Raw genomic sequence first — 25,684 nt, forward strand, 5'->3', positions numbered from 1 at the left:
CTTTATGCCTTTTAAAAAGAAAATTTGGATTTAAAATAAAACAAATCTCATAAATCACACTTGAAATATTGTTAAAATTGTAATTGTTATTGATTTACCTCTAAAAATGTAATAAAACAGCACAAAACTATTTACAAAGGCACGGAATCTTAATAGGTAAACATAGCGCTTCCTACTAAATTATATATTACTGTTTCAGTAGTGACAAATTTGGGGAGAGACAATATTTCAAACCTTTCTGAAAATACAATATGAGAATTACCTGCACAATTACTAGAAATGTGTACCTTAGATATTATACAATTTGCATACATTCAAAATTTGTGTGTGTGTGTGTGTGTGTGTGTGTGTGTGTGTGTGTGTGTCTGTCTATGTATGTATGTATTATACTACGCAAGCTATGATGACTTTCACCTTGATATTTTAGCGCCGATGTGTACCTAGCCGAATTGCACTGTAGGGGGCGAGAACGAGTCTTTGAACCTGGCTTGAGAAACCCGTTCTCAAAGACTTATTTTTTACTTTTAGTCATTATTTGGGTAGCACACATATTCTGAATGCCTTCGGCAGAATTCAAATTAGACATTTTAATCTAGATTAATTCCAAGATTACAGTGAGATTAATCTAGATTAAAAAAATTAATCTATGCCCACCACTAATAAATAAATAAATATACACACACACACACACACACACACACACACACACAGAATAAAACAACTCACTTTTCCCTCCAGAATCATTTGCTTCCTTTTGTTTATCTTCTTTTTCTCATCAAAATCAGTGGTTTCCAGTTTCTGTAACAGAATTAACCACTGTAAGATTTTGCCAGCATGTTATAAATAAAATCTATATGACCATTGAAATAGTTGTGGTTTCTCACAATTTCACATCGTCGTCTTGTTACATTGACTTGCGTGAGGATCTTCAACACCTCTTTTTCTTCAACAGGAAACTCTTTTAGTTTCGCCTCTGAACACACAAAACAGTAATCAAGTAAATATACACTTATTGCAAGAAATTCCATACAAATTTCAGTATTTCTGAGCACTTACGGTGCTTTTATCACAATACAGCATATATTTAGATTTAAAGAGCTCCTTTTTAAGCAGAAAGCAAACCGAGTTGTAAACGTACTGTTCTGTTCCTCAACAGCATTGATGAGATGGATGTCATACTGTGTGACTAGTGTGATTGCTACACCATTTCGACCTGGATGAAACAAAAAGGACATAAGAAAACAGATGGAGCCGTTCTAAAGCCTACTTAGTAACATTTGAAGTAAAAATAGGGCTGCATAATTATTCAACATACAATATATTGCCAAAAGTATTGGGACACCCTCTTCTAATGAACAGGTTTGACTACTTTAGTAATTTCCATGAGTACAAATCTTAATGTTTAAGCATATAATGATATTCTAGGGGATTGTGTGCTTCTAATTTTATAGCAAGAGTTTGGACAGGACCCTCTTCAATTCTAACATGACAGTGCCTCTGTGTATAAGGCAAGGTCTTAAATAGAAATGATTGATTCAGTCAGTGTGGAAGAACTTGCAGAAAGCAAACTCCTAATCTCAGCTGAACACCTCTGGTGTGACTTTAAATGCAGACCTTGAGCCAAAAACTCATCACCAAACACCAATGACTTGTACATACACTATATGGACAAAAGTATTGGGACACCTCTTCTTTAGAACAGAAAAAGGCACTTCCAAAACTGTGGCAACAAAGATGAAAGCATAATTCATGTATTTATAAATTGTATTTCCATCTCTGTTGCAACCATTTTGGAAGTGTCTAAAATGACTGTACTCTTATGTACAAGTCATTAGTGTTTGGTGATGAGTTTTTGTCTCAAGGTCTGCATTTAAAGTCATACCAGAGATGTTCAGCTGAGATTAGGACTTTCTGCAGACCAGTCAAGTTCTTCCAAGAAATCATTTCTTTTTTAACCTTGCCTTATACACAAAGGGATTGTCATGTTAGAATAGAAAAGGGTTCCATCCAAACTGTTGCTATAAAATTAGAAGCACACAATTCCCTAGAATATCATTATATTCTTAAACATTAGGATTTGTACCCATGGAAATTACAACAGCAGTCAAACCTGTTTGTTTATTAGAACGAGGTGTCCCAATACTTTTGGCAAAATAGTGTACAGTGGTGTGAAAAAGTGTTGGCCCCCTCCTGATTTTTTTTTTTTTTTTTTTTTTTTTTTGCATGTGTCACACTTTAATGTTTCAGATCATCAAACGAATTTGGATTTTGTTTTCCCTTCATAAAAAAAACCCTTCATTTAAAAACTGCATGTTGTGTTTACTTGTGTTATCTTTGATTAATATTTAAATTAGTTTGATGATCAGAAACATTAAAGTGTGACAAACATGCAAAAAAAAAAAAAGTAAAAATCAATAGACTAACGAAAGCTTCAGAGCTCTAAACTCACCAGCTCGAGCAGTTCGTCCCACTCTGTGAATGTAGATTTTTGGCAAACCTGGAGTGTTGTGATTAATTACAACTTGAACTGTAGGAATATCCAAACCCCTTCAGATAAGAACAGAAGATTAGAAAACGTCAAAGAGATGACCAGCAATTGTGAGATGTGTTGAGAACTGTTCGCTCTGTACCTTGCAGCAACATCCGTGGCTATGAGAATCTTAAAGACGTTAGACTTGAACTTTGCAAGGTTGGCAAAACGCTGTTTCTGAAAGTGGAAGAACGTAAAAACCATTAGTACAGACATTAGGCACGGAGTGAAAATCAATTTTAACTATGTAACATGTCACTTACCTGCTTCATCATTGAGTGCAGGGAGATGGTTGGGAAATTGAATTCACGCAGCATCATTGTGAGTATCTGGCAGTCCCTGGAACATGAATAAATATAAAACAATGACGTTAACAATATCTGTAACAGATTTTTTTATATATTCACACACCTCCAAGTTTTGGTTAGGATTCAGTTTCATCCTTTAACTCTCATAATGCACTCAGGGTCCATTTTGACCCAAAAATAATTTAGATATAAAAAAAATCAAATTAAGAACTGCATAGTCTTTGGTAATGGAACAAATTTTTCCAAGTTTTTTTAAAGCCCTCAAAATGCATATACTATTTTTACAATTATTTTGTAAGAGATGTATAACTATTGAAAAAAAATATACTACATTTCATGTTGAGGTCATTTTGAACCCAGGTATGTATGGAGTACCACTAAGTCTCAATTTTTTTATTACATATTTTAATTAAAAAAAAAAAAAACATTAACGTTTTGTTATCTATGAAGTTAGTGTAAATAAAATGTCAAATATATTTAGCCCTTACACAATTTTGGTGTTAAACGTGAATATGTGCGCCTACTGACAAACCATCACAGCATGACAAATTAAATTACTTTTTCATCTAAAAGCAAGCTTTTATGCAAGTAAAATAAATGTATTTTGTCAACGGAATTTTTTTAAAATTCTATTCATTCTAATGGGGTTAATACTGGTAATTAAATACATTTTAAAAAGTATACAATTCATGATACAGTGATATATTCAAATAAAATTTCTTTAAATTGTTTACTTTTTTGCATCTAATTATGAGAAGCTACTAGTAAGACAAAATAAAAATATTAAAGGGATAGTTCACCCAAAAATGAAAATTTGATGTTTATCCCTTTAAGTCAAGGGAGAAGTTCACTTCCAGAACAAAAATTTACAGATAAATGTACTCACCCCCTTGTCATCCAAGATTTTCATGTCCTGCTTTCTTCAGTCATAAAGAAATAGTTTTTAAGGAAAACTTTTCAGGATTTCTCTCCATAAAGTTGACTTTTATGGTGCCCCCGAGTTTGAACTTCCAAAATGCAGTTTAAATTGAGCTTCAAAGGGCTACAAACGATCCCAACTGAGGAAGGGTCTTATTTAGTGAATTATTTAAAAAATAAATAAAAAAAATGTATATACTTTTTAATCTCAAACGCTCATCTTGTCTAGCTCTGCATGAACTCCGGTTCATGACAGTTAGGGTATGTTGGAAAACTCCAACTTCAAAATCGCCCTACATTTCCCGGGCGCCGCAGCAATGGCTGCTCACGGCGTGTGTTCACTACTGTCTGTGTGCACTTGGATGGGTTAAAGGGATGGTTCGGAGTAGAATTGACTTCTATCTCGTAAATTGCACCACTAAACGTGCAAGTAATCTTACCAAACTTGTACAGTAGTGTAAATAGGTTATGTACTCACAAAACGCTGCATCAGAACATTTGTAAGTCCACCATGAGTGTTTTAAAAACACGTTTTACCCGAGAACTACTAGTCTCAAAAACTACAAGTCGATGTATTTTTCCTGGTTTGAAAAAAGCACGTAAAAGTCCTACTACATCTGTGTGCATGTCAACTTGTAGGAGGACTTTTACGTGCTTTTTTCAAACCAGGGAAGTGACGTCGACGTGTCGCCATTTGTAGTTTTTGAGACTAGTAGGGATCGGCTAAAACGTGTTTTTAAAACACTCATGGTGGACTTACAAATGTGCTGATGCAGCGTTTTGTGAGTACATAACCTATTTACACTACTGTACAAGTTTGGTAAGATTACTTGCACGTTTAGTGGTGCAATTTACGAGATACATCACATGTACCATTCACTCCTGTAACAAGCAATTCGAAAAACTCTAATATCTCCATAAATGTTTGACTAAGGTAAAAAAAAACTTCGGATGGGGCATTTACATGGGCTTCGGAGTGCATAGCAATGAAGTCAATTCTACTCCGAACCATCCCTTTAAATGCAGAGCACAAAATCCTAGTATGGGTCACCATACATGGCCTCACGTCACCTCCTTTCCTTCCTTCCTTTCCTAAACACTGGGTCAGTACTTCTGCAGCGATGTAGGACGATTTTGAAGTTGGCAGAGATAATGAGATTAGTGTTTTTCAACATACCCTAAAAAAAAAAAAAGTATTTAAATTGTAAAAAAAAAAAAAAAAAAAAATTTGGGATTGTTTAAAGCCCTTTGAAGCTGCATTTAGACTGCATTTTGGAAGTTCAAACTTAGGGCACCATTGAAGTCAATTATATGGAGAGAAATCCTGAAATGTTTTCCTCAAAAAACAATTTCTTTACGACTGAAGAAAGAAAGACATAAACATGTTGGATGACAATGGGGTGAGTACACTCCTTTAAGTTAAGGTTTTAAAAAATGAAGTATGACTGTTTCATAAAGCAAGATTTTGAATGCACAATGAGGGTTAATGTAACTCTAAAATCAGTCTGATGGAACAGTATAATTTTGTTATTGGGAAGACCAATTTAATAAGTAAAAAACTCACACACTTAGATATAACCACTTTGTTACATCAAATTAAGTCTTATAAGGATTTGTCTTAACTAAAATTGAAACTCTGTAATGTTTTAATTCTGAAACTAAAAACTTACTTGCACGTGCTAGTGAATACTATGATCGACCAATCATCATGTTCATCCTGGAACTTTTGGATGAGGTACACCAGGTAAGCATCTTTGACTTTCTCAGGAGTGAGGATGAATCTCTGATCCAGTTCTTCGACCGTCCGCACTCTGACAGGAAGGAAGAGAGCAATGTGACAAAATAATATTAGGCCTTTGTTGAAACAAGCTTTAAGTGTCTTTTTTTTTTTTTTGAATTTTTTTTTAATAACACTATCTAACAAGGATGCATTCAATTCAAAAGTGACAGTATAGACAATATATTTTTATTTCTAATAAATGCTGTTGCTTTTTAACTCTCTATTATTCAGAGACTTTGAATAAATGTGCACATTTAGTTGAATATCTGTCATATTATAAATGAGGATTAGTTCACTTCCAGAATAAAAATTTCCTGATAATTTACTCATCCCCATTTCAGCCGAAAAGAAATTAAGGTTTTTAAGGAAAGCACTCCAGGATTTTTCACCATATAGTGGACTTCAATTGTGCAATTTGGATCTTCAATCTGGTGATCCCCATTGAAGTCCACTATAAGGAGAAAAGTCCTGGAATGTTTTCCTTTCCGATTGAAGACAGACATGAACATCTTGGATGACATGGGGTTGAGTAAATCACGATCCCAGCTAAGGAAAAAGGGTCTTTTTTAATTACCATTTATAGAATTTTAACCTCAAACGCTCGTCTTGTCTTGTTCTCCCTGAACTGTTTTGTTTGGGTTCAAGACAGTTAGGGTATGTTGAAAAACTCCCATCTCAATTTCTCCCTCAACTTCAAAATCATCCTACATCGCCGTTTTACCATTTTTGTTTAGGGTGTTTTATCTTCTTTGCATGTTCACTTTGCAAACACTGGGTCGGTACTTCAGCAGCGATGTAGGATGAGTTTGAAATTATTGAGAGAGAAAATGAGATGGGAGTTTTTCGACATACCCTAACTGTCTTGAACCGGATAAAACAGAATTCAGGCAGAGCAAGATAAGATGAGCATTTAAGGTTAATACATTGTAATTTATAAAAATAAATAAAGAAATAACCGACAGTTTTCACTAGATAAGACCCATCTTCCTCGACTGGGATCAACTAGAACCGCAACAGGGTGCATTTAAACTGCTTTTTGGAAGTTCAAACTCAGGGCACCATAGATGTCCACTATAAGGAGAAAAATCCTGAAATGTTTTCTTCAAAAAACAATTTCTTTACGACTGAAGAAAGAAAGACATGAACATCTTGGATAACAACCCGGTGAGTACATTATCTGTACATTTTTGTTCTGGAAGTGAACTACTTTAACTGTTATATATTAGTTTTATATATGAGAGCTGAATTTCTGGCCTAGACATCACAATTCCTGTCAAGGAAGGGAAATTCTCACTCTGATTTTTGCTCGAAGAAGAAGGGTCTGTTCACGGCGATGCTCTGCAGCTGCTGCAGTGTGTCCGTGAGTGTGGCGCTGAACAGCAGAGTCTGGCGTTTAGCGGGCACAGCACCGAGAATGACCTCCAGATCTTTAGTGAAATCTGTGCAGCCCTGCTCTAAAAGACGGTCCGCTTCATCCAGGATCTGCCAAGAAGCACATGACAGTCTTCACGAAAATTACTTTACAACAAACATTCAAAAAGGCAAATGGCAGAATCTTACAAGAAACTGAAGTCTGTTCAGTTTAACCGTGTCAGAGCTCTGGATATGATCAGCAAGCCGTCCCGGTGTGGCCACAACAACATGTGGCTTTTTTGACAACTCCAAGCCCTGAGTGACCATGTCTAATGGAAAAAAAAAAAAGACAAAATGTCTTCTTATAAATATGCATTTTACAAATTGAAGTTTGCCTGTAATTGACCAAATAAAGCTTTTAATGTCATCTTACTCATTCCTCCCACAATGATACAGTCCTTTAAGCCTAGTGGCTTTCCTAATGCTCTGAACTGTTCTGCGATCTGGTAAGCAAGCTCTCTGGACAGAAAACGGACAAAAACATCCCTTGAAATATCTATATGCAAATGAAGATGCAAATGTGGATGTATAATCTGTAACAAAGTTAAAAAGTAAACCTTGTGGGTGTTAACACTAAGCAGAAAACGCCATAAGGGTCCTCAGACAACTTCTGCAGCACTGGGAGAACAAATGCTGCTGTTTTACCACTTCCAGTTTTGGCACAGCCCAAGCAATCCCGACCTGTGTGAAAAAGAGAGGAAAAAATATGTTGTTAACACTTCATTAGTAACTTTTCAGTTTTTAAAGTTTTAAAGAAGTCTCTACCGCTCACGAAGCCTGCATTTATTTGATTTTAAGCACAGCAAAAACAGTAACAATTTGAACTATTTTTGCTATTCAAAATAACTGCTTTCCATCTGATTATATTTTAAAATAAAATTTATTCCTGTGATTTCAAAATCAGTCTTCAGGGTGAAATTACTCAAATATTCTGATTTGCTGCTCAAAAAACATTTAGTACGATTATTATGTTAAAAACAGCGGAGTAGAATTTTTTTCAGGTTTCTTTGATGAACAGAGAGTTCAGAAGAACAGCATTTATATGAAATAGAAATCTTATGTAACATTATAAGTGTCTTTATCATCACTTAAAGCATCCTTGCTAAATAAAATTATTATTTAAAAGTGACAAAAAATGACACTGACTCCAAGCTTTTGAATGGTATAGTGGGTCACAAAAGCTTTTTATTTCAGATAAATGCTGATCTTTGGATCTAGTTTCGATTAATCAAAGAATCCTGCAAAATATATGATTGATAATAATAATAAAAATGTTTTTTTGAACAGCAAATCAGAATATTAGAATGATTTCTGAAGGATCGTGTGACACTGAAGACATCATTTAGATGTTTGGATTTGTTTGGATCACAGGAATAAATTACATTTTAAAATTTTTCCGATAGAAAGCAGTTATTTTAAATAGTAAAAACATTTCACAATATTACTGCTTCTGCTGTATTTTGGATCAAATACATGCAGGCTTAAGCTTGATGAGATGAACTTGTTCAAAAAACATATACAATAGCGTCTTGTTGACTTAAAGAAGCGAAAAGCATAAATAATTATAATTAATAATATTAAATCAACAATAACTGTTTTATACGTTTTAAAGGCATTCAGTTTGTTTCATTATGCCATGGTATGCACTGAGTAAAATACATGTACTCACGTAAACGTTTAAACGAGCCTGTTTATGTGCTCTTTCATTTTATTGTTAACATGTAAAGCAAATGTAGATATTTACCATCTAATATGGCAGGAATGCATTTCTCCTGAACTGGGGTCGGTCGGCTGATTCCCACCTGCTTACATTGCTTGATCAACCACTCACACAGGCCGAGAGACTCAAAAGTGGCCATTTTCCACCAGGTTATTTAAAAACAAAACATCCAAAGCACAAAGTAATGATTTATTGCTCCTTCGAGCGCCGTTAAATGCCTTTTAAAAGTCGATAACACAATTCCTCGTGTCAATCTGTGATGGCCGCCTTAATTGTGCGTCATGTGATGACGTGGGGGAAAGGGAAAGACCACGCCCCTTACGGTCAAGAACGGCGAAATTAGAGACAGAGGTTATGTATGATACTGTGGATAACGCGTCAGCCTACCTCATTCCTCCATAAAAACATCTTTAGAGTATTACAAGTGAATTATTTTGCTTAGTTGTGTTATTTTGGGGCAGACGTAATGCGAAGGAGCCCGTGCTCGTGAGCGCGCAGCAGCAACCGCGGGGTCGCGCAGAGGTTGAGAGGCGCGCGCAGGTAAACTGAACTCTGTCAGCAGACAGCAGCACCTGGACTGTCCTCGAGAACAGGCCGTACAATATTAATGGGGTAGAAATCATTACTTTCCTTTCTAATGCTTTCAATGTCTCGTAGCAGTCTGTGCACTTGAAACTGTGAGTATGAAATGGGTTGTTTGTGTTTTGTCATTGCCGTGTCTTGTATTTCATATCTTATTAAGATTGAGCATGGTTAGCGGTAATTTGGGCTTCTACACATGATGACCTTCCTCATCCTCATCCTCGCTAAGCATGGCGGAGTCAGACGGTGTGGAGTTCTGTGCGAATCGAGCTCAAAGCAGGTAGGCACGCATGTAGCATCAGATGTTGCAGGCGATGCGTTTGATGCATGCATAGGGAGAGTCCCAAAATGCAACAGGGTTAAGTGCTAATATTAGGATAAAAAGAAAGAAATGCATTCTGGAGTCTTTCTTTTTGCACAGTATTTGTTAAAGGTGCACTCAGCGATGATTTAGTAAAGTTCTATACATGAAGAAAATACATTTGAATGACCCTAACATTAGAAAATTGTGTTTTTCTATTGCATATATAGAAGAAAACTACCATGTTGGCATAACCAGCTGTGTAGCAAAATATCGTTTTTTCTGTACCATATTGTTTTTTTGTTTTTGTTTTTTTCATTTATTGATATCGTTAATGTTTTATATGTAGTTATATGTAGTGCATACATTCTCCCCCCCCCCCCCAGTATTTACATTTAGATTGCCTTCTAACACGCGTATTTGAGAAAACAATGATTAAAACTAATTAATAAAATAGGTGTAATATGAAAAAATTCTAAATAATAAAAAGCACTGTTTAGTTAATGTAGCATCCATTATTCATACTGTACATCATAATGTTGTGATGTCAAAAATGTACATGCAGCATTTAAAGGAATAGTTCACTCAAAAATAAAAATTCTGTCATTAAAGGAGTAGTTCGCTTTCAGAACAAGAATTTACAGATAATGTACTCACCCCCTTGTCATCCAAGATGTTCATGTCTTTCTTTCTTCAGTCGTAAGGAAATTGTGTTTCTTGAGGAAACCATTTCAGGATTTCTCTCCATATAATGGACTTGTATGGTGCCCCGAGTTTGAACTTCCAAAATGCAGTTTAAATGCAGCTTCAAAGGGCTCTAAATGATCCCAACCAAGGAAGAAGGGGCTTATCTAGCGAAACGATCGGTTATTTTCAAAAAACATTTACAGCTTATGTACTTTTTAATCTCAAATGCTCGTCTTGCCGAGCTAGACAAGAGGAGAATTTGAGGTTAAGAATTATATAAATTGTAATTTTTTTTTTTTTTTTTTTTTTCAAAAAATAAAATAACCCATCATTTTGCTAGATAAGACCCTTCTTTCCTCAGCTGTGATCGTTTAGAGCTTTTTGAAGCTGCATTTTGAAAGTTCAAACTCGGGGGCACCATAAAAGTCCATTATGTGGAGAGAAATCCTGAAATGTTTTACTCAAAAAAACATAATTTCCTTACGACTGAAGAAAGGAAGACGAACATCTTGGATGACAAGAGGGTGAGTACATTATCTGTAAATTTTTGTTCTGAAAGTGAACTACTCCTTTAATTACTCACCCTCACTTTGTTCCAAATCCGTAAGACCTTCGTTCATCTTCAGAACACAAATTAAGATATTTTTGATGAAATCCGAGAGCTTTCTGACCCTGCGTAGACAGCAACGCAACTGACACGTTAAACGCCCAGAAAGGTAGTAAGGACATTGTTAAAATAGTCCATGCGACATCAGTGGTTCAACCATAATGTTGTAAAGCTGTGAGAATACTTTTTGTGCATAAAAAAACGACGTAAAATTACTTTTCTTTCGTGTCAGTCTTCGACACGTGTTACAAGAGTACCACAATGTATGCGTGACGCAAAATTGTGAATTAAGTCATTATTTTTGTTTTCTTTGCACACGCAAATTATTCTCATAGCTTCATAACATTACAGTTGAAGCACTGATGTCACATGGACTATTTTAACTATGTCCTTACTACCTTTCTGAGCGTTTAACGTGTCAGTTGTGTTGCTGTCTATGCAGGGCCAGAAATTTCTTGGATTTCATCAAAAATATATCTTCATTCGTGTTTCGAAGATGAACGAAGGTTTTATGGGTTTGGAACAACATGAGGGTGAGTCCTTAATGATAGAATTTTAGTTTTTTCGTTCAACTAACCTTTAAGATGATTATTCGTTAAATGGCCCGCTTTATTAACAGCGCAAATTTCCTTTTGGTGCTAAAAACTGCTGCCAGAATTTACTAAAGAGACAAAAAGTGTGGGCTCAACTTATTGCATATATATTTGTAGGAGGCATCCTTTTAGACACAAAATTCATGGGAGGAAAGTATTTAAATAAATCATGCAACTTGCTTTACTAAAGTTTGCTGTAGGCGGTTTACTGGCATTTGCCTCAATACATCATTATCTTTCTCAATATGCAAACTGTTCATCAAGATTTCAAAATAAAAGTTTAAACCCTCACTCTTGAGTTTACACATTTTGATGTCCACATATTCAAGAAATTACAGTGGCTTTAGCTTTTCTACCATAAAGAAATGGCCAAATATTAAAGATTAAGTGAACATTTAAATTAAATGTTAAGTCAATATTAATACATACACGGATTGGCGCCCTCTGCAGGCATTTGTTATAATGCGTAATGTACATTTAGTTCTATTGTTTATAATGCACTAAGTATTTTAACAGCTTTGTTCAATAAAACCATATGATTACTTGCTTTTGATACTTTATTTGAACTAATTATTACCAACTCATTGCTATTATATATGTATTTTAGATCATTTTAAAGGCTGTTGTTCACATAGATCTATTTTTATTACTGCAAAAAAAATTATAATTATCCAATCACTAGATCAATCATCAGAATAATTGACAGATTATTCGATTACCAAAATAATCGTTAGTGACAGCCCTAGTGGATATTAAAACGTGTAAACTCAGAGCGAGGGTTTGACTTTTATCTTGATATCATGATAAACAGTTAACATATTGCGAAAGATATTGATGTATTCTCCTGTGTTTGCATAGGTTTATAAATGACTTGCCTTACAAATCTGATAAAATGGTGCCCATTGCATTCCCAGATGAACGTTACAATAAACCCAAACTCAAAGCAATATGCAAGAGATGCTCTACACATGTAAATGATAACTGTTTGTGTGGAGCAGCATTTACTGTGAACGGCACACACTTACTTACATAACCCACACGCATGTAAATAATTAAAGCGCATATATATTAAACCTGCATCGCATATATTTATTTAAATTCAGTTGTAGTGTTTATGAATTCACGATGGCATTATGGTTTATCATGATTTTTAAATCGGTTTAATATATCATGCAGCCTTGAAAAATGGTCTAATAATGCGTTTCATGGATTTTCATCAATGCACCACTTCCGATACTTGATGCGGGCAAATTGCATTAAATAATTTTTTTTTATGGAGTACTCGAATTGATTTGAGGAATCGTTGCAGCCCTACATGTGTGTGCGATCTGTGATCCACCAGACAGTTGAAGCAGAGTGTGATGTAAATATAATAATAACCATAAATAATGAAAAAGCAGTCCCTGTTAAAGCAATGCAACACTGATGCAGTTAGAGCCGCCGTACTGTGAAATGCCACTGTTAGTATAAGAGCCAGCTAAATGTACACAGAAATGTACTAAGTGCACCTTTAAAAAAATGTTTATAATAAGAACCTTTTTACCCTCACATTCCTTCTGGTGTCTGGTAGACTTCAGGGCACAAAAAGCATTTTAACATGTCAGTGCAAGGCTTGACACTTACCTTTTAGTACATGTGCAATGAATCACAATGAGAATGAATGATATATTGTGACATTACACTGATTGTGAAATACACTGGGACTCTTATTTTGAAATGTGTATGCTTTACTATTGCCAGCTGCTTCGTTAAAAAGATTTTAAAGTTTAATCATCACATTAGGCTGTATGGTGATTCCTGTTTAAAAATGTAAGGCCTATTTAAGAGTACAAGATTTTTAACAACCTCAAAGTTAATGAAACTAATTATCCCATGAGAACAAAAATTTAAATTTGACAACGTTATAACATTTTTCATTAAAGCTGTATCCCAAAAATGAAACGAATATCTGTAATAATTTGTGGCATGCTAGTATTTAGATTTATAATGTATATTTGTTTGCAAAAAGTCACTTTTCTGAAAAGTACATGGCTACTTTTTGTTACAAGGTTGGATAAATCATCTAAATTACGGCAGATAATAATTGATTTGGCTATAAAAGTACCATTATATCTGTACATTTAGCTATATCTAGGACCTCAAACATTGAAGTATGTATAGATAGATAAATGAAAACGCAGGTATTTAACTTGCTTTTGTTTAACTTTTGTTTAACATATGCTCTGTCATCATAAGAACCATTTGAGGTAATTGTTTGGGTCACTTGTTGCTTGGTATTGGTGAGGCTTATGGGTTCTGTGTCCAAATAAGCTCTTTATCCATTCTGTTGAATAATTGAAAAGTAGGTGCCATTACAGGGATCATGTTGATGTGCCAGTTTAGCAACCGAGACCTATTGCTGGAGCATCAGGATACAGCAGACACATCAGGCTACTTGTGAATTTCTATTGACTGTATAGCCAGAGACAATGATCAGGGAGTGGTGAGAGATACGATTCCTCGTAAACTGATTCTCTCTTTCTTCCAGCATGGCTAACAACAAGAATAGCACCCTCCGTTGTACTTTCTCGGCCCCCAGCCACAGCAACACTCTCCTGAGGGGACTGTCTGCGTTGCGCGATCAGGGTCAGTTGCTGGATGTGGTTTTGGCCATTGACAACGAGCGATTTGAGGTTCACAAAGCCGTTTTGGCCTCCTGCAGTGACTACTTCAGGTGAGACGTTACACTGTTTATGATCGTGAAAATTCTGTCATTAATTACTCACCTTCATGTGGTTGCAAACCCATAAGATCTTTGTCCATCTTTGGAACACAAATTAAGATATTTTTAAGAAACTCTAAGAGCTTTCTGACCCTGCATAGACAGCAATGCAACTGAAACCGGAATTTTATGAAGTTTCATAAAAATAACAACTTTATTCAACAATTTCTTCTGTTCCATGTCAGTCTCCGACGTGCGTTTACAAGAGTACCACGACGAATTCTGACATAGAATCCGGATGCGCCTTGTTTACAAGTAAAGGAAGACGCACACTGTCAGAATGCCGGCTCCTGCATCAGCAGCACCACACGCATGTGACGTGATGCTTAACAATGTCCTTACTACCTTTCTGGGCATTAAGCGTTGCATTGCTGTCTATGCAGGGTCAGAAAGCTCTCAGATTTAATCAAAAATATCTTAATTTGTGTTCCGAAGATTGTGTTCTTTCTTCGGCACATACATTTCAAGTCAAAATTTTACATACACCTTGCAGAATCTTCAAAAAGTTATTTTATCAAAATAAGAGATATCATACAAAATACATGTTATTTTTTTAGTACTGACCTGAATAAGATATTTCACATAAAATCCATTTCCATATAGTCCACAAGAGAAAATAATAGTTGAATTTATAAAAATGACCCTGTTCAAAAGTCTACATCCCCTTGATTCCTAATACTGTGTTGTTACCTGAATGATCCACAGCTGTGTTTTTGTTTAGTGATAGTTGTTTATGAGTCCCTTGTTTGTCCTCAACAGTTAAACTGCCCGCTGTTCTTCAGAAAAATCCTTCAGGTCCTACAAATTCTTTGGTTGTTCAGCATTTTTGTGTATTTGAACCCTTTCCAACAGTGACTGTATGATTTTGAGATCCACCGTTTCACACTGAGGACAACTGAGGGACTCATATGCAACTATTTCAAGGTTCAAACGCTCACTGATGCTTCAGAAGGAATGTAGTGAAAAACTGATAAGTTTTTCCTTCGCGTTTTTAAAAAGTTTCACGTATACGCAACATTTTTAAAACGATTTGCATTTACACATCTGTATGTTTACTTATCTGCCAAAAACTCTACTACGTATGCCAGGCCAGTAGTTGACATGCTGTTTGTTCACACTTGCCTTTAAAATCGACACATACTGCGCATGTCTACATGCCTAACACGTATTACACACCTCACCGTTTTCAAAGATTCCTGTATTGGGTGTATCCCGTATTCCCGGTGGCATTTTAAAAAAATGCGTATACATTTTTAGTCCCCTAAACACCATTGCCGTGTAAATGAAGAGGCAAGATGCATAAAAAGTTTCCAGTTTTTAGCTGAAACCGTTTTTGTATAAACGGCCCCTAAGATCTGGGGGTGAAAACCTTTGAACATAATGAAGATTTGTGCATTTTTTTTATTTTGCCTAAATATTAGATTAGAAGCAGTGAGAGTTTGAACCTTCTGTAATAGTTACATATGAGTCCCTCAGTTGTCTCAAAATCATACAGTCATTGTTGGAAAGGGTTCAAATACACAAAAATGCTGAGAAACCACAGAAATTGTGGGACCTGAAGGATTCTTCTGAAGAACAGCGGACAGTTTAACTGTGCAGGACTCATGAACTATCACTAAACAAAAAACACAGTGTTGGATCATTTAGGTAACAACACAGATGATCAATTTTAGTATAAAAAAAACACTTGCACTTCAAAGGGTGGTCATTAATGACACCCAGTTTGACGTAGTTGAGGAATACAAGTATTTAGGAACGATTATCGATAATAGGCTGAAGTTTGATCAAAATACAGATGCAATCATCAAAATGGCACATCAAAGATTGTTTGTGCTGAGGAAGCTTAACTCTTTTAATGTACAGAGAGTCATTCTCAGAACTTTCTATAATTCGTTTGTTGAAAGCATCTTGTCTTTTTCCTTTATTTGTTGGTTTTCATCATTGTCTTTAAAGAACAAAAATATTTTGCAAGGTATTGTTAATATGTGCTCAAATTATGCGTGTTTCCTTGCAAAGTCTTGCATCTTTTTATGAATAGCAAATGTTGAGGATGGCACATAATAGGAGACAACAAATTTACCTTTGTGCCTGAAGCAATACGTCTATGTAACAAATTTAAAAAAGCTCTAAACTAAAAACTAGTATTAAGAATCAAGTGTATGTAAACTTTTGAACGGGGTCATTTTTATAAATTCAACTATTATTTTCTCTTGTGGACTATATGTAAACCATCATTTATGTGAAATATCTTTTTCAGGTCAGTACTAAATAAAAAATAACATGCATTTTGTATGATCCCTCTTATTTTGGTAACATTTTGAAGATTCTGAAAGGTGTATGTGAACTTTTGACTTCAATTGTAACACTGCAAAAAGGTAGATTTTTGTCCTGTTTGTCCACTGCAAAAGATTCTTAAATCAAAATGCATTTACTTGAGAAGCACAATTATATAAGAAGTCTTGTTTTTTTTTCCTGAAATGTATGAATAGAAAATAAAAAATATCTGCCTATGGGCTCAGAAAAAATAATCATGTGTCAGTTTATATATTACAGATGGTTGTTTCAAATGCTAGGTAAATATCGCAAAACAAAGCTTTTTTTGTTTCTAAATCACAATTTCTGTTGGTCTATGAAGTTCACAGCAAAAAAATAGTCCATCATAGTAAGATACACTCTTGCTGCAAGGAAAGCTGAATTTTTGCACTAGTACATCAATGAAAAAAATGAGAAAATATTTGTTTATTTGTATTTATACCACACTGTAACAGAAAAAAACACAGCAGATGGATAAAACAAGAACACCAATGTAATTTCACACATGGAAGACAAATGTGTAAAATAGGGCTGGGCGATTCTTTCTTTTTTAATTCGAATTTACGTTTTAAGACGATTTAATTTTTTATTAAATCGAGATATCGCGATTTTTTTTTTTTTTTTAATAAAAATATTATATATATATCAGGGATGCAAACGGCGCGCCTTTTGGCGGATGCCGCCTTTTTCACGGCTGTGTGGGGGACATGTGTGAATCGTGCAGATCCGATGAGTTTTTTTTTTTGGGGGGGGGGGGTACATTGGAGTGTCAGATTATAATTTCATCATAGGAAATTCTGTATTAAAATGACTAAATAGGTAAACGCCGTTAGGAAACTTATATGAAAAGAAAACAGTGAGTCAGAAAGCTGCGCACGTCAGCCAATTGGCTGCGCACTATCTGCTGCCAGCTGCTCTTATAGAGGATGATGGATACCCGACCCGAGCCGGGTTCGGACAGATATTTAGAAAGGATGCTCGGGTTCGGGTCGGGCTCGGTCACATCAGCGCGATAAAGCCGGTTTTACACTGCACGCGTAAGCAGGACGTAAGCGCGTATTTTTTCGGCGCCCATGTTAACAGATTAGAGCATTCACACCACACGCAGAGGCGGCGCGTAGCAGGAGCATAGCAGAAGCGTCAGTGCCGCGACCGTTTTGGCGCAGAGGCTATTTTTATGGGAAGCCAAACAACCCAAAAGTGGGACGAAACAGCGCGGTATTAAAGTGCTCGCGCCGTGCTGACATGTCATCTGCGCGGCCGACTCGACAGCGCAGGGAAGACGTGTTTGCTAGCGCCACCCAATGGGCAGCGCGGCGCTGACAAACACCAGAAGTGGGGCGGGACTTGCTGGTTTAATTGTAATCTCAAACGCCATTGGTTACCTCCTCTGTTTCAGAAGTCAGTCAAGTTAATAACTTAATGTTGTATGAAAATTTTAAATATAACCTTTAACCATTCCAATAACCATAGAAAAGTGTCATTACAACCTAAAAAGAGGGTTCATGTCCTGGGTTTATGGGTTATTAGTTATTATAGAAATTAATACAATATTAAATAATTAAATTAAAAATATGCGAAGCTGTCTACGCTAGTCTGTGCGCGATGGAGACAGCATTCAAAATAAGTTAATAATAAATATTACATAAAGAACATTAAATAAAATAAGCCCACAATAAACATTTTATGCATCCCACAGTCTTGTAAGTTCATTAACTGACCCTCTTTTTTCTGTAATATTTGTATCATTCGTTTATATTCGTTATTTTTCCTTTCATTTCGATCTCCTTACTTAAAAGTTTGAATGTAAATGATCGACAATAAAGCTTTGATTATGCTATATGACTGTGATTTTTACTGGAATGCAGTTTAAAGATTGAATTTAACATATATTTTATTTTGTTTCTTCTAATTAATAGACTAGCCTATAAATATATAGTAGTTCAATGACGAGTGAATTATTCACGTAGTTTCATTTGTAAATAATTTTATTGTCACAGTACATCAAATAAAATAGGCCTACAAGACATTTATCCATCGTTCTATTAACTGATAGTTTTTTCCATATTGTTGTTGTTATTATTTATTTATATATTATATATTTATTAGTATTTATGCCCATGTGTGATGATAAATAAGCTGTTTTCATTTACAAATGAAACTACAACGATTCATTGAAACCTCAGTGAAACACTAGTGTTTAAATAGGCTAGTCTATTAATTAGACGAAACATAATAAAATATATGTTAAATTCAACCTTTAAACTGCATTCCAGTAAAAATCACAGTCATATGTTGAGCATTTACAGTATCATTTACATGTAGAATGTTAAGTAAAGGGATCGAAATGAAGGGGGAAACGACTATAAACGAAAATATATGATATTTGCTGCGGGGGCACGGGCTTCGATAATCTCACTCCTTTTTGACCATACCTCTGTTTGCATCCCTGATATATATATATATATATATATATCAGGGATGCAAACACCCTGGACCACAAAAACCAGTCATAAGGTGTATACTGAGATGTATACATCATATGAAAGCTCAATAAATAAGCTTTCTATTGATGTATGGTTTGTTGGGATAGGACAATATTTGGCCGAGATACATCTATTTGAAAATCTGGAATCTGAGGGTGCAAAAAAATCAAAATGCTGAGAAAATCACCTTTAAAGTTCTTCAAATTAAGTTCTTAACAATGCATATTACTAATCAAAAATGACATTTTTATATATTTATAGTAGGAATTTTACAAAAAATCTTCATGGAACATGATCTTTACTTAATTTCCTAATGATTTTTGTCATAAAAGAAAAATCAATCATTTTGACCCATACAATGTATTTTTGGCTATTGCTACAAATGTACCCCAGCGACTTAAGACTGGTTTTGTGGTCCAGGGTCACATATATATATATATATGTGTGTATATGTATATGTGTGTGTGTGTGTGTGTGTGTGTGTGTATGTGTGTGTGTGTGTATATATATATATATATATATATATATATATATATATATATATGTATATATATGTATATGTGTGTGTGTGTGTGTGTGTGTGTGTGTGTGTGTGTGTGTATTCAGAAGGGAAAACAAATAATGCGTTCTGGTAAAATAACACGAGTCACTAAGGGGACATGATTAGCTACTTGCTAGCAAGTTAGCCTGTTACATTACAGTACATACAGTTTCACTTACCACATAAACAGAGTAGAGAGATGATTGAAGACAATGGCGAATTATTTGCATATCAGGGCTCTAGAGTGCGACCTAATTTCTCAATGGTGCGACCCGCCGTTCAAGGGCAAAAAAAAAAAAATACTACGTGCGAAAAAATATTTAGGAGCACCATGTGCGACTGACATGACCAGCATATTTGTATTTGCGCTGAGTGGAGCTTCAAAGGTTTCTATGTGTTTTGCACGTTGACTTATGTATCTCAAGTGTAGAGAGTGTAAATAAGAGACTGAATGGGCAGTAGCTTCGTTTATTATAATAGAGCTTTGTGAGATTGCGAACTAAGGTGAGTGACAGTTTTTAATCATTTTTAAGGGAGTTTGTAAACGAGATATTGATTTATTACAACAGTTAAATAAACAAGAAGTTATTATTAAGTGACTTACATTGTCTGACTATAACATTATTGCCTGATTTTGCTCTATTTCGTCATTAAAAAGTAGTCTAAAACAAGTCACAGTTGAGCCGCTGCGCATCTCCATTCAAACGGTGTGTCGTTTATGAATGAACGTGCGTTTTTAAACGAATCTAGTGAAATGATTCAATTTCCCATTCATAAAGAGTCACTTGCTTTATTCCTGAATGAACCATCCGTTCGAACGAATCAAATGAATGATATGATTCAGTAATTAAATCAGTGTCTTACCACCACCTGCTGGCAGATCGTTTCAGTTATTTAAATCATTTAATATTTCTGTGTTCAAAATTGTATATTTTTGTATACGATATAAGTGGAAGAGAAAAGCATGGAAATATATATTTTCCTCCCATCTCATATTTATTTGTCTTCCAAACATTTACTGTGTCTGGTATGATAAGAATGGGGCCTGGTGGAAAGCGATCACTGATGCAGTTGCAATGTGTATTGCAAAATATATGGTGCCCATATATATTGTGGAAAAGCTGGGGTTTCTTTACATGCTAAAAGTAGTAGGGGGGAAAAAACGATTTAAATCGTAAATCGGATTTTTTTGTGAAAAAATCGGGGATTTTATTTTTAGGCCATATCGCCCAGCCCTAGTGTAAAAGTATACCAGCATAAAAATATAATTACCATTTTGCAGATTCTCCAAGGTGTATGTAAACTTCAACCTCAACTGTACTTGAACAAAGGTGTATAATCTTTTCTTCTTGCTCCATACAGAGCCATGTTTACTGGAGGAATGAAGGAGTCAAACCAGAACACCATCGAGCTAAAAGGTCTCTCAGCCAGAGGACTGAAGCACATCATTGATTTCGCCTACAGTTCTGAAGTAACTCTGGACTTGGACTGCATTCAGGACGTTCTCGGTGCAGCCGTCTTCCTGCAGATGGTGCCTGTGGTAGAGCTTTGTGAGGAGTTCCTGAAGTCAGCCATGAGTGTTGAGACTTGTCTTAACATCGGCCAGATGGCCACCACTTTCAGCCTGTCGTCCCTTAAACAGTCGGTCGACGCGTTCACGTTCCGTCACTTCCTGCAAATCGCTCAGGAGGACGATTTCCTTCACATTCCAAAGGAACGACTGGTGTTCTTCCTTCAGAGCAACAAGTTGAAAAACTGTAGTGAGATCGACTTGTTCCACGCAGCAATCCGCTGGCTGCAGCATGACGCGTCAAGACGAGCTTCTGCAAGCGAAGTGCTCTGCCACATTCGATTTCCGCTAATGCGGTCGTCTGAACTCGTGGACAGCGTCCAAACCGTCAACATCATGGTGGAGGACGTCCAATGTCGGCATTTTCTCCTAGAGGCCTTTAATTATCAAATCCTTCCATTCCGACAGCACGAAATGCAGTCAGCGCGAACAACCATTCGCTCCGACGTCACCTCGCTAATTACGTTCGGCGGAACGCCCTACACCGACAACGATCGGACCGTGAGTAGCAAAGTTTACTATCTACCTGACATCACGGTGCGACAGTTCAAAGAGTTGACCGAAATGGAGATGGGATGCAGCCATGCATGTGTCTCAGTTCTTGACAATTTCGTGTACGTCGTCGGTGGCCAGCATTTACAGTATCGCAGCGGAGAAGGCGCAGTTGACGTCTGCTTCCGCTACGACCCCCATCTGAACCAATGGCTTCGAATCCAACCCATGCAGGAAAGCCGGATACAGTTTCAGCTCAATGTACTGCATGGACAACTTTACGCTACTGGAGGACGCAACAGATCTGGCAGCTTGTCCTCTGTTGAGTGCTATTGTCCAAGGAAAAATGAATGGACTTATGTGGATTCCCTTAAGAGGAGGATCTGGGGTCACGCCGGAGCTACGTGTGGGGACAAACTCTACGTCTCTGGAGGTTACGGAGTGTCTGTGGAGGATAAGAAAACTCTCCATTGCTACGATCCAGCCTCGGATCAATGGGACTTCAAGTGTCCCATGAACGAGCCGAGAGTCTTGCATGCTATGATTAGCGTTAACAACCGTATTTATGCTCTCGGTGGCAGAATGGACCATGTTGACCGCTGCTTTGATGTTTTGGCTGTAGAATACTACATGCAAGAGACCGACCAATGGACAACGGTCAGTCCGATGCGTGCCGGTCAGTCGGAGGCTGGCTGCTGCCTGCTGGATAAAAAGATCTATATAGTTGGAGGATATAACTGGCACCTCAATAACGTCACAAGTATCGTCCAAGTTTATAACACAGAGACCGATGAGTGGGAAAGAGATCTTCATTTTCCAGAATCGTTTGCAGGAATAGCTTGTACACCTATCATACTTCCCCAAACAACCACCCAGCGCTAAGCATATTTTACATTTGCTGTTTTAAGCTTCAGTTTAAGTATCCACCAGAATGGCATCAATGGCTTTCTAGCATTGAAAAGCTTGATTGAAGGAGAGTGAACGATAAGAAAGCACACAATTTCTTGAGGTTTTTGAGAATGTGAAGCAGCTTTGCACACAAATCTCAAGCAGTAACTTCTTTGGCCCTTTGGGTAGATTGCCCTGTTTTGAGAGTTTCGTACAAGTCCCTGTGGGATTTGCATTGACAACAGATTTGAGTGGACCAACATTCACGTTGGGTCAATGTCATCTCGTCATCTTTGTGAATATCTTACTATACATTCACAATACATCCTAAACTTCCACAAGTATTGTGCAAGTTTATAAAACGGAGACATATGAGTGGGAAAGAGATCTCCATTTAGCAGGAATAGCTTCCACAAACGAACACTCAGTGCTAAGCGCATAGTACATTTGCTGTTTTAAGCTTAAGTTTAGGAATGCACCAGAATGGTATCAATGGCTTTCTATGGTTGAAAAGCTTGTTTGAAGCTTGATTGAAGGCAAGTGAATGATAAGGAAGCACACAATTTCTTGAGGTTTTTGAGAATGTGAAGCACGCACTTCTCAAGCAGTAACTTCTTTGGCCCTTTGGATAGATAGCCCTGTTTTGAGAGTTTCGTACAAGTCCCTGTGGGATTTGCATTGACAACAGATTTGAGTGGACCAACATTCACGTTGGGTCAATGTCATCTCATCATCTTTGTGAATATCTTACTATACATTCACAATACATCCTAAACTTCCACAAGTATTGTGCAAGTTTGTAAAACGGAGACAAATGAGTGGGAAAGAGATCTCCATTTAGCAGGAATAGCTTCCACAAACAATCACTCATTGCTAAGCACATGTTGTCTTGTGTTCGCTGTTTTAGGCTTAGGTTTTTGAGAATGTTTATGTAGAATCTTTCTACATAATTCTCAAGACTTTGTCTTTGGCCCTTCTTGTAGACTCCCCCGTTTCATACTAATGAGGGTTTCGTACTAGTGCCTGTGGGATTTGCATTGATGACAGACTTGAATGAGCCTGCAAACATGGGGTGACGTCATTATGACTTCATGAAGGATTTATGGTCTGTTCGCAAGAACTGTTTACAAGTAGTGCTTTCAAACACTTAATTCAATTAATCGTATCCAAAATAAAAGTTTTTGTTCACATAATATACAGCTGAAGTCAAAAGTTTACATACACCTTGCAGAATCTGCTAAATGTTAATTATTTTATTTTGCTATTTCTTTTTTATTTACTACTGACCTGAATAAGATATTTCACGTAAAAGATGTTTGCATATAGTCCACATAGAAAATAATAGTTGAATTTATAAAAATGACCCTGTTTAAAAGTGTACATACACTTGATTCTTAATAGTGTTACGTGAATGATCCACAGCTGTTTTTTTTTTTTTTTTTTTGTTTAGTGATAGTTGTTTGTGAGTCCCTTGTTTGTCCTGAACAGAAAAACTGCCCGCTGTTATTCAAAACCAACAAATCTGTGGGACCTGAAAGACTTCTCTGAAGAACAGCAGGGATTTTAACTGTTCAGGACAAACAATACACTCATGAACAACAAGCACTAAACAAAAAAACACAGCTGTGGATCATTCAGTTAACAACACGGTAATAAGAATCAAGTGCAATTTTATAAATTCAACTATTATTGTCCCTTGTGAACCATATGTAAATGTTTTTAATGTGAAATATCTTATTCAGGTTGGTAATAAAATAAAAAATATGCATTTTGTATGATCCCTCTTATTTTGGTAAAATTAACATTTTCCGCAGTGCGCATAAACTTTTGACTTCAACTGTATGTTTGTATACTGTGTATATTTAATATGTATTTATAAATACACACACATACAGTATATACTTATAAAATTGATATGTAAATACATGTACTATATACATATACAATATATATGTTTGTATTAATATATGCATAATAAATATACACAGTACACACACATATTATGTAAACAAAAACTTATGTTTTGAAAGCGATTTAATCATTTGACAGCACTATTCACAAAACAAAACTTCAAAATTCCAAATTTCTGTCGAATTATGATGAATTGGTTGAAATCTAAACTATTAAGAAAATGTTTTTCTCTGGGAAAGTGCTGGCAGAACTTCACATTTTGAGTTTGGTACAATTTGGACAACATTCTCCCCTTTCTGAAAAGGGTCTAGCTTTAAAACATTGAAACTGTTTTCTAATTAGCATGTTGAAAACATGAAATAATTAAAGGATAACTATTGCCAAAATGCAACCTGGTCTGTTTTTTTTGTACTGTAAACGAGACAAACTTATATCTAAAAGCATAATTACGAGAAACAAGCCGTTTTTGAGATTGACCGTGATTTAGTTTTGTGGTCAGTGGCCGGTGAATGGGAGTACTAGGGGCATAACTTTGAGCGCATCAAAATCGATATTTTTATAACACTAAGAAGGCTCGACACACCATAACACTTTGCTCGAAGTATCGCCTGGGTCTCTACACATGAACTCCAGCATTGAGAACATTGTTTGTGTACACAGAGTTTACTAAAAAGAAAGGTTTTGAACAACTCACTTACACTGTTTGAGTTTCCGCTCGCGGAAGTGTCGATCTACGAATGCGAATGAATGGACTCCATAGAACGAAATATTAGGCTTATATGAGGCTCTTTTTACAACTAGAAGGTTAATATTGTTTTTCACTTGCGACAAAGCAACAAATTAGCCGTGCATTTATATGGAAATATGTTTTAGGAACTATCCATCCTCGCACTCGGAGATCGACACCGCTTGACTGGCAAGACGGCCGCTAGCGGAAACTCAAACAGTGAAAGTGAGTTGTTCAAAACCTTTCTTTTTAGTAAACTCTGTGTACACAAACAATGTTCTCAATGCTGGAGTTCATGTGTAGAGACCCAGGCGATACTTCGAGCAAAGTGTCATGGTGTGTCGAGCCTTCTTAGTGTTGTAAAAATATCGATTTTGATGTGCTCAAAGTTATGCCCCTAGTACTCCCATTCACCGGCCACTGACCACAAAACTAAATCACGGTCAATCTCAAAAACGGCTCGTTTCTCGTAATTATGCTTTTAGATATTAGTTTGTCTCGTTTACAGAAAAAAAACAGCCCAGGTTGCATTTTGGCAATAGTTATCCTTTAAGAA

The 25,684-nt window shown here is 36.1% G+C and overlaps 2 protein-coding genes across 2 annotated transcripts in view; one reads left to right on the plus strand and one right to left on the minus strand.

The window, feature by feature from the left end:
* Positions 1–8,933, minus strand: part of ddx49 (DEAD (Asp-Glu-Ala-Asp) box polypeptide 49) — a 10,682-nt gene extending 1,749 nt beyond the window's left edge. The window contains exons 1-12 of the mRNA XM_073826094.1: positions 8,694–8,933; positions 7,507–7,630; positions 7,323–7,408; positions 7,097–7,218; positions 6,831–7,018; positions 5,427–5,567; positions 2,794–2,869; positions 2,631–2,707; positions 2,450–2,547; positions 1,139–1,213; positions 885–973; positions 727–798 (exon numbers count right to left, since the gene is read on the minus strand). Coding sequence (XP_073682195.1) covers positions 727–798; positions 885–973; positions 1,139–1,213; positions 2,450–2,547; positions 2,631–2,707; positions 2,794–2,869; positions 5,427–5,567; positions 6,831–7,018; positions 7,097–7,218; positions 7,323–7,408; positions 7,507–7,630; positions 8,694–8,808 — 1,263 coding nt within the window. The 5' untranslated portion in view covers positions 8,809–8,933. The remainder of the gene's footprint in view (positions 1–726; positions 799–884; positions 974–1,138; positions 1,214–2,449; positions 2,548–2,630; positions 2,708–2,793; positions 2,870–5,426; positions 5,568–6,830; positions 7,019–7,096; positions 7,219–7,322; positions 7,409–7,506; positions 7,631–8,693) is intronic.
* A 110-nt stretch (positions 8,934–9,043) lies between these two features.
* klhl26 (kelch-like family member 26) lies at positions 9,044–24,953 on the plus strand. The gene is made up of 4 exons (XM_073825921.1): positions 9,044–9,281; positions 9,412–9,531; positions 13,967–14,152; positions 20,903–24,953. Exons 2-4 carry the CDS (start codon positions 9,482–9,484, stop codon positions 22,482–22,484), a joined length of 1,818 nt encoding a protein of 605 aa, XP_073682022.1. The 5' UTR covers positions 9,044–9,281; positions 9,412–9,481; the 3' UTR covers positions 22,485–24,953.
* The last annotated feature ends 731 nt before the right edge of the window (positions 24,954–25,684 follow it).

This window comes from Garra rufa, chromosome 20 (assembly GCF_049309525.1).
Source record: "Garra rufa chromosome 20, GarRuf1.0, whole genome shotgun sequence".
In the NCBI taxonomy this organism is placed as follows: Eukaryota; Metazoa; Chordata; class Actinopteri; order Cypriniformes; family Cyprinidae; genus Garra; species Garra rufa.

What these genes read in the sequence shown, in the direction of transcription:
- klhl26 (XM_073825921.1), top strand. Translation starts at nt 9,482, where the DNA reads ATGGCGGAGTCAGACGGTGTGGAGTTCTGTGCGAATCGAGCTCAAAGC. An exon ending in GCGAATCGAGCTCAAAGCAG is followed by an intron (nt 9,532 to 13,966) that starts GTAGGCACGCAT and finishes TCTTTCTTCCAG; the next exon opens with CATGGCTAACAACAAGAATA. An exon ending in TCCTGCAGTGACTACTTCAG is followed by an intron (nt 14,153 to 20,902) that starts GTGAGACGTTAC and finishes TGCTCCATACAG; the next exon opens with AGCCATGTTTACTGGAGGAA.